This window comes from Amyelois transitella, chromosome 30 (assembly GCF_032362555.1).
Source record: "Amyelois transitella isolate CPQ chromosome 30, ilAmyTran1.1, whole genome shotgun sequence".
NCBI lineage: Eukaryota > Metazoa > Arthropoda > Insecta > Lepidoptera > Pyralidae > Amyelois > Amyelois transitella.
Genome location: NC_083533.1, coordinates 4112406 through 4134346, shown reverse-complemented (window position 1 = coordinate 4134346; position 21941 = coordinate 4112406). Strand labels below are relative to the sequence as shown.

Genomic DNA, 21941 nt, shown 5'->3' with positions numbered 1-21941 from the left:
CACGGCACGAGAGTAGTAATATATATTTAATTATGCATTTATGACTAATTAAATAAAACATTTAAGATTATTTTGCAGTTATATATGTATTATTTCTTTTCTCGGACTATAACCTCTGATTTTTTATCTATGTCACTAGCTGTCCCGGCAAACGTTGTTTTGGATTTTGTGGACATGAAAAATAGATGTTGGCCGATTCTCAGACCTACTCAATATGCTCACAAAATTTCATGTGAATCGGTCAAGCCGTTTCGGAAAACTACGGGAACGAACATTTTATATATGACACGAGAATTTTATATATAAGATTTATAATATGTCATACTTCCGTTTTTATTTATAAACGATATATTGGATTTAGATAAAATTTTGCCAATATATAAAAATCACAAACTTATATCTACTTTTATCACGGTTTTTTTTTACTATTCTATTCTATATTCTACCTTTTCTTATGAAAACATACTTTGAGGTCAGACCACACATTAAAATTATATCTTAACACAAATGACGCTATGCTGATCTATTATATGACTTACAAAAATGTTATCGTTCTACAATTTTTATTAATTGTAAACAAAACAATGTGGGAATACGTAGTTAGGATAATGAACTACCTATATAAATAAAATCACGTCTATGTCCCTTGTAGAGTAGACAGAGCCAACAGTCTTGGAAAAACTGATAGGTCACGTTCAGCTGCTCGGCTTAATGATAGAATTGAGATTCAAATAGTGACAGTTTGCTAGTCCATCGACTATATGAGGAATCTCAAGTTTTACAAGTCTATCCCTATACAAATAAAGAATATTAGCTACACACAAAAGTTTAGAAATTTAACATAGGTACTAATCAGGTAAAACAGCTGAGCGTGGCCAATCAGTCTTTTTAAGACTGGTGGCTCTGTCTACCCCGCTAGGGATATAGACGTGATCATATGTATGTATGTATGTATGTATACTGACCTGACTAGGAAACACGTTTTTTACATACGCCTTACCACTCATATAATTCAAACCGACCAATAGACAAATATTAAATAGTTTATCTTTCGCCTCCATTGGTATTTCGACACACCCAGTCTTCCCGTCTATGCTCAGATTGTCTATGCTCCCGTCACTGCAGTCCATAGACAGGGCGTTGCCGCTGTCATCTGTCAAATTGATTTTCGAATCCGCCGACTCCATCTTGTCTCTGTTCAGGTTGTTCTGAGATGTTCTGAAGCTTTTCCACGATCTGAATGTTGAGTACGGGTTGTCTATTATTTCTGATTTGTAAGAACAAATGGAGGTTTGGTGGCGGTATTTATTTTTTATATTCCTCTGGTCGAGGTAAGCGACGCGGGAGGAAACGCGCCGCACGTAATTCTTTCTCTTCTCTGTGAGACTGCGCGTGATTTTCACTGATTCTGAAATGGAAATAGAAAGAAAAAAGTGAGCGATGGAAGGTTTTATTATACAGGGTGTGCGGTAAATCGCGACAATTACATACATACATACATATGGTCACGTCGATATACTACTCTGTCAAGAAAGTAGCAGGAAAAGATCAATAATACACAAACTGTTTGTTATTCATCCAAATTTATTTTATCACCTTCAAAATATGCTCCATTAGAAACGATACACTTACGCCAACGAATAATCCAATCATCAAAACATTTTTTAAACGCTGTTTCCGGAATTGAGGTCAGTTCTCGCCGCGAAGTCTCTTTTATGTCTTCTACCGATTGAAAACGGGTGCCACGAAGTGGTAATTTGAGTTTAGGAAAAAGAAAAAAGTCAGCTGGAGCCATATCTGGTGAATATGGTGGTTGCTCGATGGTATTTGTTGAGTGTTTGGTTAAAAATTCGTTCACAATGATGGCCTTGTGCGAAGGTGCATTATCATGGTGCAAAATCCAAGAATTTTCTTTCCACAAATCTGGCCTTTTTCGTCGGATTTGCTCTCTTACACGCCGCATAACACTCAAATAATATTCCTTATTTACCGTTTGACCTTCCGGCAAGAATTCCGAGTGCACAACACCGCGATAGTCAAAGAAAACAGTTAACATGACTTTGACTTTTGAACGACTTTGGCGTGGTTTTTTCGGTTTCGGTTCAGTTGGAAGGCGCCACTCCGAAGCTTGTTGACTAGTTTGCATGTCAAACTCGTAAACCCACGTCTCGTCACCAGTAACAATGTGTTTCATGAATGTTGGGTCGGAATTGACTCGTTCTAGCATGTCCTCAGCGACTCTCATGCGATTGAGTTTTTGAAAAAAATTCAGGTCTTTTGGGACTAGCCGAGCGGCAACATGTTTCATACCCAAATTATTAGTTAAAATGGTATGGATCGACTCGTGAGATACAGAAAGTTCGGTGGCTATCTCTCTCAAAGTTGAATGAGGATTTTCAGTCACTATTTCCTTCACTTTTGCGATGTTAACTTCAGTTGCAGACGTTGATGGCCTACCAGAGCGGGGCAAATCTTCCATCACATCTCGACTGCTTTTGAACGCTTTGTACCACTCATAAGCACGAGTTTTTGATAAAGTCGATTCACCGTAAGCCTTCTGTAACATTTTCAGTGACTCCGAACACGATATTCCATTGGCAATGCAAAATTTAAGACAAACTCTTTGTTCGATGTTTTTACCCATTATGAAATTAGCAATACACACTAGATATGATATAACTAAAAATAGCACTGTTTTTAATGTAAACAACAGATGCAACTCAAACTCCGCGCCAAAATGGAAAACAGTTGTGCCAATCTAACAACAGTAAAAAAAACAAAAATTTGAATTTGGAACCATAAATAAATAATCCATTCCCGATACTTTTCTGACTGAATGTATGGTCACAATGCTTGTTTTTATTGGATGATTAGGTAAAAATTTTAACCACCATAGATTATGTCCTTCAACTGTATTTTCAAGACTGTTGGCTCTGTCTACCCCGCAAGGGATATAGACGAGACCATATGTATGTATGTATGTATTATGTCCTTCCCCATCGGGAAGGCAGATACTAAATCCTTACCGGACGGGCAGGCGGAGACAACATCCTTTCCGAATGGGTATGCGTATCCCACTGAGGTAGAATAGAATAGATAGAATATATATAGAATATACATACATACATACATAAAATCACGCCTTTTTCCCGGAGGGGTAGGCAGAGACTACATCTTTCCACTTGCCACGATCTCTGCATACTTCCTTCGCTTCATCCACATTCATAACTCTCTTCATACAAGCTCGGCGGTTTCGGGTACTTTTGACCTGACCTTTTGGTGCTATTCTTTTTTTATATAGAATATATTTATATTGTTTATATATCTTCAATGTACAGACAAAGTTACAGTTTTATAATATGTATGAATTGGATACAATGTATCACTTATTGATGTCACATCACTGAATTATAACTACTACCGCTTCCAAAGCGCATGTGTGCGAAGGAGAAGCGGCGGAACAAACTACACTGCAGCATTTTCATTGGACGTCAATTTACAAATAAAGATCTAGATATCTATATAGGTCTAGGTAGGTAGTAATATATAATATATATATTATATATGTATATATATATTACCTTCGCTTGTGCTGGCATCAGCGTCTGTGGGGAAGCAGCCAGGCTTGTTGTCGGCCATATTGCACGCAGCTGTGACAGTCTCGTAAATCTCGTTCATGAGACGATTCAGCTGGAACAAATGGAAAATATTCTTGACATAACTTGTCTGAAAATATTCTTGACAAAACTTGTCTGAAAATATTCTTGACAAAACACGTCTGAAAATATTCTTGACAAAACTTGTCTGAAAATATTCTTGACATAAACTTGTCTAAAAATATTCTTGACATAAACTTGTCTAAAAATATTCTTGACAAAACTTGTCTGAAAATATTCTTGACATAAACTTGTCTGAAAATATTATTGACAAAACTTGTCTGAAAATATTCTTGACATAACTTTCTGAAAATATTCTTAACAAAAATGTGTTAGCCGTAAACCGTTCCCGGACCACCAATAGAAAAAAAGAATAGGACCACTCCATCTCTTCCCCGTGGATGTCGTAAAAGGCGACTAAGGGATATGCTATTAAACTTGGGATTCTTCTTTTAGGCGATGGGCTAGCTACCTGTCGCTATTTGAATTTCAATTCTATCATATTTTATATCCCTTTCGGGGTAGACAGAGCTAACACTCTTGAAAATACTGATAGGCTACGTTCACCTGTTCGGCTTAATGATAGAATTGAGATTCAAATAGTGACAGGTTGCTAGCCCATTGCCTAAAATACTAATCCCAAGTTTATAAGCCTATCCCTAAGTCGCCTTTAACGACATTCACTGGAACGAGATGGAGTGGTCCTATTATTACTTTTTTATAAGTGCCGGGAACCACACGGCACTAGGTATATTATTGTTTACATGAATTGTATTCGGGTTATCGTCCCGCACGATTATCGAGAGGTATTTTCCAATTGTCTTTCGTAACTGACACTTATTGGGAAATGTTTGTTTTGTCTGTAATTGCAGACAATTTTGTATTTTATTTGGGTTTCCTGCGCACATTCCTACTTAAATGTCGTAAAAGGCGACTAAGGGATATGCCTATAAACTTCGAGATTCTTCTTTTAGGCGATGGGCTAGCAACCTGTCGCTATTTGAATCTCAATTCCACCATTAAGTCGTAAAAGACGACTAAGAGAAAAGCTAGGTTTTCCCTTAGTCGCCTTTAACGACATCCACGGGAACGAGATGGAGAATGGTCCTGTTTTTTTTTATGTCAGTGCCGGGAACCACGGGTCAGTTATAATTGTATGAAAAAAACACCTTTTCAAAAGTCGTTTGATAACTGATGATGTAAAAATTTAAGAATACTTACATACAATAAAAATGATAACAATTAATAAAATTAATTTAAACAATGCGATAACGGGTTTAATTGCGAAAAAAACTGCGATCCAGTGATGACCCTGGGTGAACTTGTAACGTCATCGACAAAATTAAATAAATATATACACATACGGGACATTTTATGACTGCTGGCTCTGTCTACCCCGCAAGGGATACAGAATAAGTTTAACAATATACATAATTATATGAAAGAATGAATATAACTGACTTAAAAGAGAGATATTGCCAAAAAAAATTGGTAATAGTTGTTCAGTATGATTTAATGATTTATTTGTTAAAACGATTACAAAACGCGTACATACATATAGTCACGTCCATATCCACTGCGGGGTAGACAGAGCTAAGACTCTTGAAAAGACTTATAGGCCCCTACTTACTTACTTTCGAATCTATACTAATATTATAAAGCTGAAGAGTTTGTTTGTTTGTTTGAACGCGCTAATCTCAGGAACTACTGGTTCGAATTAAAAAGTTGTTTTTACGTTGAATAGACCATTTATCGAGGAAGGCTTTAGGCTATATAACATTACGCTGCAACTATAAGGAGCAAAGAAATAATGGAAAAAAACGGGGAAAATTTATTCATCCATGAGAACTTCAATGATGCCCAAAATAACTATTCCACGCGGACGAAGTCGCGGGCACAGCTAGTTTATTATATAAGTTGGAATTAATTTGGAGAGTTGGTACGTTTTATCCGCGCCCGACCGTACTTTCGGGTATTATTCCATGCCGTCCGCTGTACCAAGCCACGCCCTAGGTCAGTGAGACAATGCAATGCGCATGCGTCACATACCTAAATTACTATCAGCAGTGCATATAAATTTATGTTTACATGCACCCCATATCTCCTTAATGTACCGACTTAAGTGCCGTGTGGTTCCCGGCACCAATAGAAAAAAGAGTAGGACCACTCCGTCTCTTTCCCATGGATGTCGTAAAAGGCGACTAAGGAAACTTGGGATTCCACTTGTAGGCGATGGGCTAGCAACCTGTTAGTGGCAGGCCAAATAGCTGAACGTGGCCTAAAAGTATTTTCAGGACTGTTGGCTCTGTCTACCCCGCAAGGGATATAGACGTGACTATATGTATGTATATATGTATTCATACTAAAATTATAAAGGTGAAAGGGTTTGTGGTAGCGAAGAAAAAACATATTGTTGGCCAGCTGCTTATCCGTGCAGACTCTCCGCTTACCGTGAAGGTCGTAAAAGTCAACCAAAGAAAAAGGATATGTATCTATATTTGAATAAAGGTAAACTGAATCTTAAAATATACAATTAAAAAAATAGGTACGTTTTAAATAGTTAAATATAGTAAATAATTACTACAATTTAATTTTTTTTTTTTGCTTTTTCTCCTCATGAGTGTAAAATAGAAATATTTTTTTTACTCATTATTACTCATGAGTTTTTCCTAGATGTAATATATGTATGTAGTCTACCTCGTAAGGGATACAAGATTATATGTAAGTACGATTTATGTGATCACGATTATATATATACTAATATTATAAAGCTGAAGAGTTTGTTTGTTTGTTTAATCTCAGGAACTTCTGATTCTAATTGAAAAATTCTTTATGCGTTAACTATACCATTTATCGAGGAAGGCTTTAGGCTATAAAACATCACGCTGCAACTATAATAGAGCAAGATCCCAGAGCCGTAAGACACAACTTATTTTCTAAAGAATGGATCTTTCGATTCTCAGTAGTCTTTCATGTACTTTTAATACCTGCATGTTTGTGAGACTTGCCCGGTGACACCTGCGCAGGTACCAGGCGAGAAAGGTAACTAAAAATCACAATTACTTAACTTAAATTTTTATGACTGATTTTTATATATATTTTATAGACTATTACTCTGAAGTCATATCAGAGAAGTCAGACGCTTTCCATGCGCCAAAACTTTTGTCAGACGCTTTAAAGCTCTATCAAAAAAAAATTAACTTAATTTATTTTTAAATGTCTGACTTTTATATATGTTATTCAGATAACTATTACAAAGTTGTATTAAATCAGTCAGACAGTTTGTAATGACCAAACACCCCTTAAACACAAGAATTACTCAGCCTCGAGTATGAGCGCAATAGCACATGCGCATGCGCGTCAGAGTAAAATATCTAATATTTGAAAAGTACTTACTGTTTTCAATTTCATATTTTTGCATATCTATTCAAATACGATGAAATTTATAATTAAAATAATAATTAATCATTTTTAAAATTATATAATATATTGCATATAAATAGGGGAAAATGAATTTTTTTGTAGCAATAGCCTTTCAAAAAGAATGATTTTTATTTTATTTAAAAAAATATATCTATTATAATAATTTCAATAATAAAATAATTAATTATGATTAATCAATTGAATAATTATTTTATTGTCTCTTTATCATCTTCATCATCAAAATAATCATTTGAATTTTCATCATTTATTAAATCTCTATACTGTCCACTCAAGTCATCGTCCTCATCATCAGTTAGATTGTCGTTGCTGGCAGAATTTTCCGTAAAAATAAAATCATAAACAATTTAAAAATAGTATAGTAATAGTAAACCTATAACATATAAATATAAGTGAAAGGCGACTAAGGGATAGGCTTACAAACTTGGGATTCTTTTTTAGGCGATGGGCGAGCAACCTATCACTATTTGAATCTCAATTCTATCATTAAGCCAAATAGCTGAACGTGGCCATTTAGTCTTTTCAAGACTGTTGGCTCTGTCTACCCCGCAAGGGATATAGACGTGACCATATGTATGTAGTCTACTTTAATTTCGACACCACCGCAACGGCTTCGATGGTCCAGTGGTTAGCGCGTGAGACCGTGAAGTTGGCGGTCCGAGTTCGAGTCCCAACAATAACAAGATATTATTAATTTTTATTAAAAATGTTTTTTTTTTGTGTTGTTTGAGTATTTATTAAAAAAACTGAAAATCAAAATACTACATATAATCATACGGTAAAAATATTTTGACTGAAACAAATAGAGAATTTTTTTTTACATTTTTTGTCTGTCTGTCTGTATCAGACTGTATGATTAAGATTCAACTCGAACTTTACGCGGACGACGTCGCGGGCAACAGCTAGTATGCAATATATTATATTATTTTAAAAATGATTAATTATTATTTTAATTATAAATTTCATCGTATTTGAATAGATAGATAGTTTAAGGGGTGTTTGGTCATTACAAACTGTCTGACTGATTTAATACAACTTTGTAATAGTTATCTGAATAACATATATAAAAGTCAGACATTTAAAAATAAATTAAGTTAATTTTTTTTTGATAGAGCTTTAAAGCGTCTGACAAAAGTTTTGGCGCATGGAAAGCGTCTGACTTCTCTGATATGACTTCAGAGTAATAGTCTATAAAATATATATAAAAATCAGTCATAAAAATTTAAGTTAAGTAACTGTGATTTTTAGTTACCTTTCTCGCCTGGTACCTGCGCAGGTGTCACCGGGCAAGTCTCACAAACATGCAGGTATTAAAAGTACATGAAAGACTACTGAGAATCGAAAGATCCATTCTTTAGAAAATAAGTTGTGTCTTACGGCTCTGGGATCTTGGACTATAAGGAGCAAAGAAATAATGAAATATGTGAAAAAAAACGGAGAAAATTATTCATCCTTGAGGGCTTCAATGATACCCAAAATAACTATTCCACGCGGACGAAGTCGCGGGCACAGCTAGTGTGAATATATGTTGAAACGTAAATAAGTATCAACATACATACATTTAATCTCGTATCCCTTACGAGGTAGACAGCCTCGAAAAAACTAAAAGCAACTTTGACACAAAATTGCGTTTTTAAATATACTCGTACTAACCACAGTCCGACGCCATCTTGTTTTATTTAAAGTTTAAAAACACTGCAATCCACAACACGATTGACATTACAAATATTTGTAGACAATATTAGTCTCAATTATCATCACATAGTGATTATTTATTTACCGCTAAATCATTCACAACATATATTACAATAGTAATCTATGATTCATAAATGAGCCGTTAAGAAATAGCACATATCTCAACGCGTTGAGTCTATGGTTCATTAAAAAAAAACTATTTTTGAAGCAGCACAAAAAAAGCGGCAATTATTTAATTTTTTTTTAATTAATCAAATTAAGTAAAGAAAATGAGAAAAACACACCACACTTGACCACACACGAGATGTAAATAAAAAAAAAAACTACTTTTTAAACTACTAATATTAGTCTCTATCACAACAACAAAAATTCTGTTCCAAAACTGAATTTTTAAAATATTTTTTTTTTTATTTTATTGAATACACTCTTCATTTATTATTAATTTTAGGCGACACTCGCTTTATCAATAAAAAGGTTTTGTTTAAGAAATTAACAATCTTTTAATTAATTAATAGTTCACATTACAATAAATACACATACTAAGACATTAAATTAATAATTGACACGTCCGATTATAAAGGCGACACGGTACACAATGAATTTTATTATTTATTATTATTAGATAAGGCAATGGAATAGAATGGATGTGTTTAAACAACAGGAAACAAATACATAAATTGAGTTCAATAAATAAACAGAGAAGCGAATAAAATGATTTTATTTTTTTTTATTTTAATTTTACTTTTAATTTTAATTAATTATTTTTTTAGATCGACCAGCCCGTAGAAAGGCGCACGCGACGCCATTTCTATTGTAAGAAAAACAATTGAAAACAAAAAGAAAGTCGTTATCCTACTCCTACTAATATTATAAATGCGAAAGTTTGTATGTCAGTATGGATGTTTGTTACTCTTTCACGCAAAAACTACTGAACCGATTACGATGAAATTTGGTATGTAGTTAGCTGAAGACCCAGAATAACATATAGGCTACTTTTTATCCCGGCGTTCCTGTGGGATTGATTGTTAAGTTATGATAGGGTTTCCACGCGAAATAAGTCGCGGGCGGCCTCTAGTAAGTAATAATATGTTTTATGGAGTCAACTGAATTAGAATCAGGAAAAATATTTGTGATATACATGCATACATTTAATCACGTCTATATCTCTTCAAGGTAGACAGAGCCAAGTCTAGCTGAACGTGGCCTATCAGATTTTTGAATACTATTGGCTATGTCTACTCCGCAAGGGTTTTAGACGTGATCATAGTATATGTATATGTAACTACGTATATATATATACATGTACGAGCATGAATTATATCCCCAGTCGTAAGAACGTTGCCGCAGCCCGTAAAAGTTTATCATTGTCCCACACAGATGGCGCTTTGCAAAATTAAAACGCGCTATTGTTGTTCTTACTCCAATAACTGATAATACAGATAGACGCGTAACATTTATTCTTCTCGTCGCCAAAATGATGTTCAAAATTACATCATAATTTTTAAAGGCCTGGCCGTTATTTAGAAGTCAGGCTGGAATATTTAAAAAAATAAATAAGAAAAAAAAAACCACCATCGAATTGACAACATTTCTTGAAGTCAGTAAATGTGGTTTTCGCCCGCAAGCTCCTTATATCCATACACCAAACACGTCTCCATCCTTTACAGGGTAGACAGAGCCAGCAGTCGCGAAAGGACTAAAAGGCCACGTCCGGCTGTGTGGCTTATTACATACAAACATACAAATGGTCACGTCTATATCCCTTGCGGGGTAGACAGAGGCAACAGTCTTGAAAAGATTGAATGGCCACGTTCAGCTATTTGGCTTAACGATAGAATTGAGAGATAGTATGGCTTATTGATGGAATTAAATTCAAATAGTTGCCTTATAGAAGAATACCAAGTTTAATATTATCCTATCCCTTGACGGACTTTTACAGTCACGGAAAAAGAGTTAAAAGTAAAATATAAAAAAATATATTAAATACGGGACAGATTACCCAGATCGAGTTAGTCTCGAAGATAGTTCGAGACTTGTGTTACGAGATACTAACTCAACGATACCACATTTTATAATTATCTTCTTTTCAGGGATGGATCCCATGGTAGTCGTAAAAAGCGACTAAGGGATAGGCTTACAAACTTGAGATTCTTCTCAAAGGCTAGCAACCTGTCAGTATTAGAATTTCAATTCTAACATTAAGGCTAACAGCTGAACGTGGCCTGTCAGTCTTCCAAAACTACTGGCTATGTCTACCCCGCAAGGGATATAGACGTGATTATAGGAATGAATGAATACTTATAAAGATAAACATCCAATACCCAGGCCAATCAGGAAAAGTTCATTTCTCATCACGCCCTGGCCGGGAGTCGAACCCGGGACCTCCAGTGTCACAGGCAAGAGTATCTTTGCGCCACAAAGGCCGGTCGCCGTAAGTGTCGAGAACCACACGGCGACGAAACTTGTTGTTTGTTTGTTTTGAAACAACTTCTCAGAGTATCAAGTAGCTTCTTTGTTATTTTTAATTAATTTCCATTGTTTAGTCTGTATAGTACAGTCAACAACACATCAACCTACCCAGATTCACTGCTAAATCACCTCTGTTACTGCGCCGTAGAGTTTTTATTTTACTCTCATGGTGCACTAAAGAGTTCGATACATACGGTTCGGCGGCCTCTGTGGCGCAGCGGTAATACCTACGCTTGTCTGTGACACCAGAGGTCCCGGGATCCAATCCCGGCCAGGGCATGGTGAAAAAAGAACTTTTTCTGATTGGCCTGGGTCTTGGATGTTTATCTATATAAGTATTTATAATAAAATATAGTATCGTTGAGTTAGTATCTCGTAACTCAAGTCTCGAACTTACTTCGAGGCTAACTCAATCTGTGTAATTTGTCCCGTATATTTATTATTTATACATACATATGGTCACGTCTATATCCCTTGCGGGGTAGACAGAGCCAATAGTCTTGAAAAAACTGAAAGGCCACGATCAGCTATTTGGCTTAATGGTAGAATTGAGATTCAAATAGTGACAGGTTGCTAGCCCATCGCCTAAAAGAAGAATCCCAACTTTGTAAGCCTATCCCTTAGTCGCCTTTTACGACATCCATGGGAAAAAGATGGAGTGGTCCTATTCTTTGATCTATCTATCTATCTACAAATATGTTTAAACAAAAAATTGGACACCAATCATAATGAGCTATGTACAAAAGAACATTTACTGTTAACGTAAACACGAACTGTCTCATCTCATTTCCCGTTTGCAAATGTTTACTCAACTATTTACTGTTAATTACTAGCTAATTATTGGTGCCGTGTGGTTCCCGGCACCAATACAAAAAAGAATAGGACCACTCCATCTCTTTCCCATTGATGTCGTAAAAGGCGACTAAGGGATAGGCTTAAAAACTTGCGTTTCTTCTTTTAGGCGATGGTCTAGCAACCTGTCACTATTTTAATCTCAATCTCAATTCTGTCATTAAGCCAAATAGCTGAACGTGGCCATTCAGTCTTTTCAAGACTGTTGGCTCTGTCTACCCCGTTAGGGATAAAGACGTGATCATATGTATGTATGTATGCATAATGAGCTATGGACAAAAGAACATTTACTGTTAACTTTAACACGAACTGTCTCATCTCATTTCCCGTTTGCAAATGTTTACTTAACTATTTACTGTTAATTAGCTAGTTAGGAGTAGTTTGTGTTATATTGAGATTTTTGTTAAATACGAGTAATGCGCTACTTTATAAGTTACATATCTACATATCATCACGTCTCTCGTCACTTTATAAGATTCAGACAACATTTTAATAAATTAAATAGAAACAACACACATATAGATACGTCTCTATCCCTTGCGGGGTAGACAGAGCCAACAGTCTCGAAAAGGTCACGTTCAGCTGTACGGCTTCATGATAGAATTGAGATTCAAATAGTGACAGGTTGCTAGCCCATCGCCTAAAAGAAAAATCCCAAGTTTACAAGCCTATCCCAGTCGCCTTTAACGACATCCATGGGAGAGAGACGGAGCGATCCTATTCTTTATCATTGGTGCTGGGAACCACACGGCACTAATAATAAAGAAAAGGACCGCTATCCGCTAAAGGACGCTATCATTAAGCCAAATAGCTGAACTTGGCTTATCAGTCTTTTCGAGACTGTTGGCTCTGTCTACCCAAGGGATAGAGACGTGGCCATATGTATGTACCTATGTATGTAACCACACGGCACCAATAAATATTAAAATAACATAAAAATAAACCATCAACAACACGACAAGATTTTACGTAATCTTTTCACTTATGTCCAGACAAAGAATATGAATGAAAACAGTTCAACAAAGTAAAACATCTATAGCCGTGTGGTTCCCGGCACGAATAGAAAAAAGAATAGGACCACCCCATCTAGAGTTCACGACTAAAAGGCGACTAGGGGATAGGCTATTAAACTTGGTATTCTTACGGTAGCCGGGGTACCGTATGTGTTGTGTAAAGAACTACATCTATACAAATATTATAAATCTGAAGAGTTGGTTGTTTGAACGCGCTAATCTCAGGAACTACTGGTTCGAATTGAAAAATTTTTTTTTATGTTGAATAGACCATTTATCGAGGAAGGCTTTAGACTATATAACATCACGCTGCAATTATTAGGAGCGAAGAAATAATGGAAAATGTGAAGAAAACGGGGTAAATTATTCATCCCAAAATAACTATTCCACGCGGACGAAGTCGCGGGCACAGCTAGTTTAAGATAAGACACTTCAATGACGTCCATGGTGTGTTCATGGAAATCTTAGTAAGATGACGTCATACCTTTAGTCGGATCCATTCATAGTTCCAAAAATAAATCACTGAATATATGGACCACACTACGTTAATGCCACATTAACGCTGCGTTAACAACGATTAATTAAAAAAAAACATAGCATTATCTATGATTCACTTGGATTAAATTGTGTTTTGAGCTAAAATCACTTAACTGTAACTACACTTCATCAATCATCACATCACTAGCAACTGCATATTCCAAAATCAAAAAATTTCACAGTACAGATTTTAAATTCAAAACCAAGCGTTCCTTTTTCAAAAACCCTTATTCTAAGACGAGGAATTGAAAAATTAATGCCACGGCCGATGCGATGAACGCGACAAACCTTAGTGATTTGCGCATTTTATCGATAATTTTCCGATTTTTCGGTTTAAAAAAATAAAACAAAACGTCAGGACGCCTCCGTCCGCGGAATTAGACTAGCGTTGCGTGTTTCAGCGAACCTTGCGAAGAGATAACGGTTGGTACACATGAAGGCAAGGCGAGTAGTTAATGACTCATTAAGTAAGTAATTTGAAGAAGATATTCTGACTATTCTGATTATTTCTGATTTATTTATTATAGTGCCGTGTGGTTCCCGGCACCAATACAAATACAAAAAAGAATACGACCACTTCCATCTCATTCCAATGGATGTCGTAAAAGGCGACCAAGGGATAGGCTTACAAACTTGGGATTGTTTTTAGGCGATGGGCTAACAACCTGTCACTATTTGAATCTCAATTCTATCATTAAGCCAAATGGCTGAACGTGGCCATTCAGTCTTTTCAAGACTGTTGGCTCTGTCTGCCCAGCAATGGATATGGACGTGACCATATGTTTATGTTTATTATTCATTATCCTGGACGTTCTTCTAGGCCGGCCCACTATACCAAGGTTTTCAATCGCACATTCCTTGTATATTTGCTTAGTCAACCTGCTTTAATACGAGTTCATCCTCTCCACAAGACCAAACCATCTTATCATTTATATAGCGCCTCTAAGGGCATCATTGAAGCCCTCAAGGAGGAATAATATTCCCCATTTTTTTTTCACATTTCTCATTATTTCTTCGCTCCTAACAGTTGCAGCGTGATGTTATATAGCCTAAAGCCTTCCTCGATAAATAGTCTATTAAACACAAAAATATTTTTTCAATTCGAACCAGTAGTTCTTGAGATTAGCGCGTTCAAACAAACAAACTCTTCAGCTTTATAATATTAGTATATTAGTATAGATTAGTTTACATCTAATAGCTTCCGTCGCATGTGAACCTAGCGCGTATAATTTTTCGCATGACTCAGTGCTGAATCTGATAAATGGGCCTCTATACGCTGACGGAATATTTTTATTTTTGTTTGTTTGTATTCCATACGCGTTTGTATCGAGTACGTTGCTTGTACTATCTAGTACCAATGTCATACATATATACATACATACATAAAATCACGCCTCTTTCCCGGAGGGGTAGGCAGAGACTACCTCTTTCCACTTGCCACGATCTCTGCATACTTCCTTCGCTTCATCCACATTCATAAAATATATACATACATAAAATCACGTCTATATCCCTTGCGGGGTAGATAGAGCCGACAGTCTTAAAATACTGAAAGGCCACGCTCAGCTGTTTCGCTTAATGATAGAATTGAGATTCAAATAGTGACAGGTTGCTAGCTCATCATCAGGATCCCAACTTTATAAGCCTATCCCTTAGTCAATAGAAAACTTATAGCATTAAGTAGGTGTAATAAGAAGTTATTCTGCAAAGTCCTATTCTTAAGAGCTGAACGTGGTCTTTCAGTCTGCGAGACCGTTGGCTCTGTCTACACCGTGACGGAAAAAAGACGTGATTATTCTAAAGACGACTAATTCCTAACGAGATTCATGTGATAGTTAATGGATGTCGTAAAGGATACTTAGGGAATAGGCGCACATTCATCCAGTGCGAGTTTCAATGTTCATTTGGTATCGAAAAAATAAAACATAGTGTGTGTCAGCTGCTCGTATTCCCGTGATGTTTGTAAAAGGCGACCAAGGACTTAAACTTGAGATAAGCTAAGCAACCTGTCCCTATTTGAATCTCAATTTTATCATTAAGCCAAACAGCTGAACGTGGCCTTTCAGTCGTTTAAAAAACTTGTGACTCTGTATACCCCGTAAAGAATAAAGACGTAATTATTTGTATGTACGATCCTCTACGAGTACTACCTACCATCCCGTGAAAAATCGCGGTAAATGAGCAGGAAATGAAAGCATGCGCAATGTAGTACCATTGACAATGTCAAAGCAGTTTCATTGTTATTATTGTGAGTGACCTAGAAGAATTCAAAAGATAATAAGTATTGGAAAGTATGATTTGTTTTGTGCCGTGTGGTTCCCGGCACCAATTTAAAAAAAGAATAGGACCACTATATCTCTTTCCCATGGACGTCGTAAAAGGCGACTAAGGGATAGGCTTACAAACTTGGGACTCTTTTTTAGGGCGATGGGCTAGCAACCTGTCACTATTTGCATCTCAATTCTTATGTTAAAGTCAAATAGCTGAACGTGGCCTTTCAGTCTTCACAAGACTGTTGGCTCTGCCTACCCCGCAAGGGATATAGACGTGATTATATGTATGTATGTATGTACGTATTTCACGCTTAAAGTTGAGCTTAGACGTACATCTAAGGATGAGCTTAGGAGTATGATCGGTGTAAAATTGAATGACATGATAAGGAACAACGCGATAAAGGAATGTTGTGATTTGAAAGAAACACGTTTGTATATATGTATATTTGTGTTTGTACATATATATGTGGGAATTAAAGCAAAACAGTGCGGAATTATATCGTTAATCTTCTTATTTTATTGGACTTCTTAAAAACACATCTTATAACGTCTTACATCGTACCACCGACTCCCTATTCTATATCTTAATGTTACCAACGTAAAAATAAGGTTAGCTAACAAAAAGGATTTAAATAAAAACAAAACTTCTCCCACATATATGTATGTTCATACGTATTTCAAGGGTATATATACCCTTAGACTATAATTTCAGTCACCCTAACATTAAAAGAGCCACACCTTAAACTAAGTAATTGGATTGGATAATAGAGGCGTGGTTTTTATTTACAAAGTTGCGTATAGATCGAATATGGATTAAAAAGGTATGTTTGGATAGTTTGTAAGCAGGTTGACTAAGCAAATTTATATACATGCATACATATGGTCACGTCTATATCCCTTGCGGGGTAGACAGAGCCAACAGCCTTGAAAAGACTGAATGGCCACGTTCAGCTATTTGGCTTAATGATAGAATTGAGATTTAAATAGTGACAGGTTGCTAACCCATCGCCAGGAAAAGCATCCCAAGTTTGTAAGTCTATCCCTTAGTCGCCTTTTACGACATCTATGAGAAAGAGATGGAGTGGTCCTATTCTTTTTTGTATTGGTGCCGGGAACCACACAGCACGGTAGTAGTTATAATTAGATTTAAGTGATGTGACGTCAATAAGTGATACCTTGTATCCAATTTTGAAAATAAATCTATTCTATTCTATTCTAATCAAGCCAAGAGTACCCGAACAGACGAGGTTGCATGAAGAGACTTATGTACGTGGTTGAGTCGGAAAATTTTTTCCTGCATACTTGCAGGGATCGAGGCTAGTGAAAAGATGTAGTCTCTGCCTATCCCTCTGGGTAAAAGGCGTGAATTTATGTATATATATGGATTGCCACGACCATTAACTTAAAGAAAAAAATAATTAAGAAATAGTAATTACTCATAAGATAAATAACGTTTTCTACTTGATTTAATAAAACAAAATTTCTTTTGATGAAACCGATATGTAGCGACATCTGTGTCGCTTGCGTGGTACTAAAAGTACAACTTTCACAGCCTAGATGGCGCCGTTCATAACTTTCAAATGTTTACTAACACTATACTGCAGTATTAGTGATGTGGTGTGACACATTGTAATCGTCGTTAAGAACTCTTTAAGGGCAATCGATTTGATTTGAGAGGGAATATTTTGCTGCATTAAATAACCTTATTTATTTCTTTAGATGTGAAGTAAATTGAGAATCTATCTTTTAAGCGTTCCGTGTGGTTCCCGGCACCAATAAAAAAAGTATAGGACCACTCCATCTCTTCCCTTTACTTTAGTTCAGACAACAGTCTCTCATAATCTTAACTATGTGATGTACTTACTGCTTAAGATTTATGACAGGTTGTTAGGCTATCGCCTAAAAGAAGAATCCCAAGTTTGTAAGCCTATCCCTTGGTCGCCTTTTACGACATCCATGGGAAATGGATGAAGTGGTCCTATTCTTTTTCTATTGGTACCGGGAACCACACGGCGGTTAAATAAACATTTTAAATCAAGTTACAATGCCTGGCTCTCAATAAAATAGAACTACTCACGTCTCTGCCTACCCCTCCGGGAAAGAGGCGTGATTTTATGTATGTATGTATGTACTCACATTTTCTCTATCGATGTCCACTTGCGTGTCCCGTGTTCTCGGCAAACTCGTTCTAGATTCATTCTTCTTAAATCTCTTCTCGGTGCTATATCTGGGACTCTTGTCCTCCTCCGCCAAATTCTCACTCGACCTGGAGAACTTAATCAAAACCGGTTTCGGATTTATCGGCGGTTTTTCGGTAATCTCCGGTTTTTCGGCGATAACCGGTTTTTCGGTAACCTCTAACTTTCCCAACACTAATTTCGATATTTCACTTTCATGTTTCGGTCTGTCGATAATTTCTTTTTTGTAAACAGCGCCATCTCTGGTAATGTTTTCGAAGTTGCTTCGTAATTTCTCGAAGTCAGTCTTTGGTTTTCCTACTGCCTCTTCTTCGCACGGAATGTCATATATTTTTTGATGCTGTAACAAAAAATAAGGTCAGTTATAATAAATAAAAAGTTAAAAAAAGTTTATATTATTTTATCACTATATACTGATAGATAATTAAGTCCGCCTGTTATATCATATATTATAGTGCCGTGTGGTTCCCGGCACCAATAGAAAAAACAATAGGACCACTCCACCTTTTCCCCCATGGATGAAGTAAAAAGCGACTAAGGGATAGAGTTATATGTACTATACTTGGGATTCTTCTTTTAGGCGATGGGCTAGGAACGTGTCAGTATTTGAATCTCAATTCTCTCAAACGGACCAAGCAGCTGAACGTGGCCTTACAGACTTTGGATGATTGTTGTCTCAGTCTACCCCGTGAGTAGGGTTGCCATCTCTAAAATTTGGAAAACCGGACAAGTCAACAAGATCTTTTAAACATATACAATGCAATAAAAGACATTAGAAAATGTCATAAATCACTTTTTTTATTTATTCATTATTTTAACAACACAGAATCATATTACAATTTGTTACAAATTGTTTATATAAATCAGCTTTTTTAACGGTGAATATACTTGGTTCGTCGGTTGATCGTGGTGTGCGAGTATTATATTTTTTAAAACCCGGTCTACAAATAAAACCTTCCCCGGACGCTCCCCGGATGCCCTCTAAACTAGGACAAATCCGGGGAAACCCGGACGGATGGCAACCCTACCCGTGAGGGATGTAGACGTGATTATATGTTATGTACCATATAAATAAATCCTAAGCCTAAATTCATCACTCAACCATCCTGCTAAACGTGACATATACGATATTTACGACAATTGGCTGCCGCATGAGGGATGATAATTATGAAAACTATTACGCGCAGATTGTAAAAGTCTATCGAGGGAATAGAATAGAATAGATTTGTTTTCAAAATTGGATACAAGGTATCACTTATTGATGTCACATCACTTAAATCTTATTATACTCGTAACTACTACCGATTACAAAGCGCATGTGCACGAAGAAGAAGCGGCGGAACAAACTACACTGCAGCATTTTCACTGGACGTCAATTTACAAATATAGTAATGATGTTTCAGTATGGATGTATGTTACTCTTTCACGCAAAAACTTCTGAACCGATTGCGATTAAATTTGGTATGTGGGTAGCTAAAGACCTAGAATAACACATAGGCTACTTTTTATCCCACAGTTCCCGCGGGATTGATAGGGTTTCCATGCGGACGAAGTCGCGGGCGGCCTCTAGCATTACACACATACATATATATGGTCACGTCTATATCCCTTGCGGGGTAGAGAGAGCCTGTAGGGGTAGCAGTCTTGAAAAGACTGAATGGCCACGTTCAGCTATTTGGCTTAACGATAGAATTGAGATTCAACTAGTGACAGGTTGCTAGCCCATCGCCTGAAAAAAGAATCCCAAGTTTGTAAGCCTATCCCTTAGTCGCCTTTTACGACATCCATCGATCCATACAATAGTATTACATATTATTGAGATAGTGTAAAATAAAAAGTAATAGATGTACTCGTAAGTACTGAATGTGCAATCGCCTTTAACGATGACAGTACACATATTTAACACACAAGTCATCCATACTAATAAGTGTAACTGTTCACTTTCGCCTCGCCTTTTAGGTCGTATGTAAGTCTGTTTGTTGTAAGCCGATGTACAAGTTCTGTGTGTTAATAGTTATTTTCGAAAAAGAAAGTTGAAAATTTGCAACTAAGTAGATAGAAAAAAAAATATCTATTCATACGCGACACGTTAGCCTCGAATATTAACACAGTAAAATTCCAATTATCCGAACTCCGACTATCCGAATCGCCGATTATCGGAATCAAATCAATCAATCCGAAAACGGTTAAAGACCGCAAAACAGCTTACATTGACGGAGATGTTTAAATAACAATGATTTTTATTTCTAAACTTGTACATAAGTACATTTTATTTATATTTAAAACATGTGAAAATTTCATGTTTCTTTCATTTAATTCAATAAAAAAATTGTGCAATATCAAAACGTAGCTTTTATTCTCTCCAATGGCAATTTAAAAAAAAATATGATTATCCGAATATTTGATTATCCGAATGGGTCCCGCTCCCCATTAATTCCGATAATTGGAGTACTACCTATATGATAATGTAATCACGTCTATGCGGGATAGGCTTACAAACTTAGGATTCTTCTTTAGACGATAGGCCAGCAACCTGTCACTATTTGAATCTCAATTCTATCATTAAGCCAAATAGCTGAACGAGGCCATTCAGTCTTTCAAGACTGTTGGCTCTGTCTACCCCGCAAGGGATATAGACGTGACCATATGTATGTATGTACGTCTATGCGGGTATATACTGTGGGTATGGCCTTTTAGTTTTTTAAAAACTATTGGCTCCGTCTACCCCGCAAAGGATACAGACGTGCTTATATATGTTTATAGAGATTTAATCCGAACGAAATTACAATCAATCGAGTAGTATATTTATACATACATACATATGGTCACGTCTATATCCCTTGCGGGGTAGACAGAGCCAAAAGTCTTGAAAAGACTGAATGGCCACGTTTAGCTATTTGGCTTAACGATATAATTGAGATTCAACTAGTGACAGGTTGCTAGCCCAACGCCTAAAAAAGAATCCCAAGTTTGTAAGCCTATTCCTTAGTCGCCTTTTACGACATCCATGGGAAAGAGATGGAGTGGTCCTATTCTTTTTGTATTGGTGCCGGGAACCACACGGCACTAGTATATTGAATATATTAATATTAGTATATTTATTAACGGTATTTTTTTTAAATATTTTTAAACGACTTTCACAGACATAAACCTGTACAGCCTAAATCCTGACGCGGTCGGTTAACTTCCTGTTAAGTAATGAGTTGATCTTAACTAAGCGCCAAAGTTTTTGCTACTGCACTAACCACACGAACAAACAGGGCTGTGTCGTGTGCAAAAATAAAAAATTATATATTAAAGTAAATATATAAAGTAAGTAGTACCAAGTAAATATATTCAGTTAGTTAAAACCTATGAGGAATAAAGTATTCTTGCATCGAAATTTTTACTAATAACATAACATAATAAACACGTCTATATCCCCAGCGGGGTAGACAGAGCCAACAGTCATCAAAATATTGCAGGGCCACGTTCAACTGTTTGGCTTAATGCCCATCGCCTAAAAGAGGAATCCCAAGTATATAAGCCTGTCCCTTATTCGCCTTTTACGACATCCAAAGCAAAGGATTGGTCCAAAGGAAAACTAGAGACCTTACAAAATTTATTTAGCTATCGTTGATTAGAATCGAATTTTTTACGTAAAAGTTGAAACAAAATATATTTATTTTTAAACGCAGGTAAACGAAGTTGCGGGTGGAATATCTTGTTAAGCAAATTAATAATAATTACCTCGATTTTACCAGCCCTAATTTAAATGTCCCTTAAATGTATTGGATTCAAAAGCAAAATACATATTTAGTAATCGTA

At 36.2% G+C, this 21941-nt stretch overlaps 1 protein-coding gene across 2 annotated transcripts in view; it reads right to left on the bottom strand.

Moving 5' to 3' along the window:
* Nucleotides 1–21941, bottom strand: part of LOC106131024 (uncharacterized) — a 51055-nt gene that overhangs the window by 11985 nt on the left and 17129 nt on the right. For both annotated transcript variants that reach the window (XM_013330008.2, XM_060952967.1), the window contains 3 exons: nucleotides 18073–18474; nucleotides 3582–3690; nucleotides 966–1408 (listed from right to left, as the gene is read on the bottom strand). In XM_013330008.2, the coding sequence (XP_013185462.1) occupies nucleotides 966–1408; nucleotides 3582–3690; nucleotides 18073–18474 (954 nt within the window). The remainder of the gene's footprint in view (nucleotides 1–965; nucleotides 1409–3581; nucleotides 3691–18072; nucleotides 18475–21941) is intronic.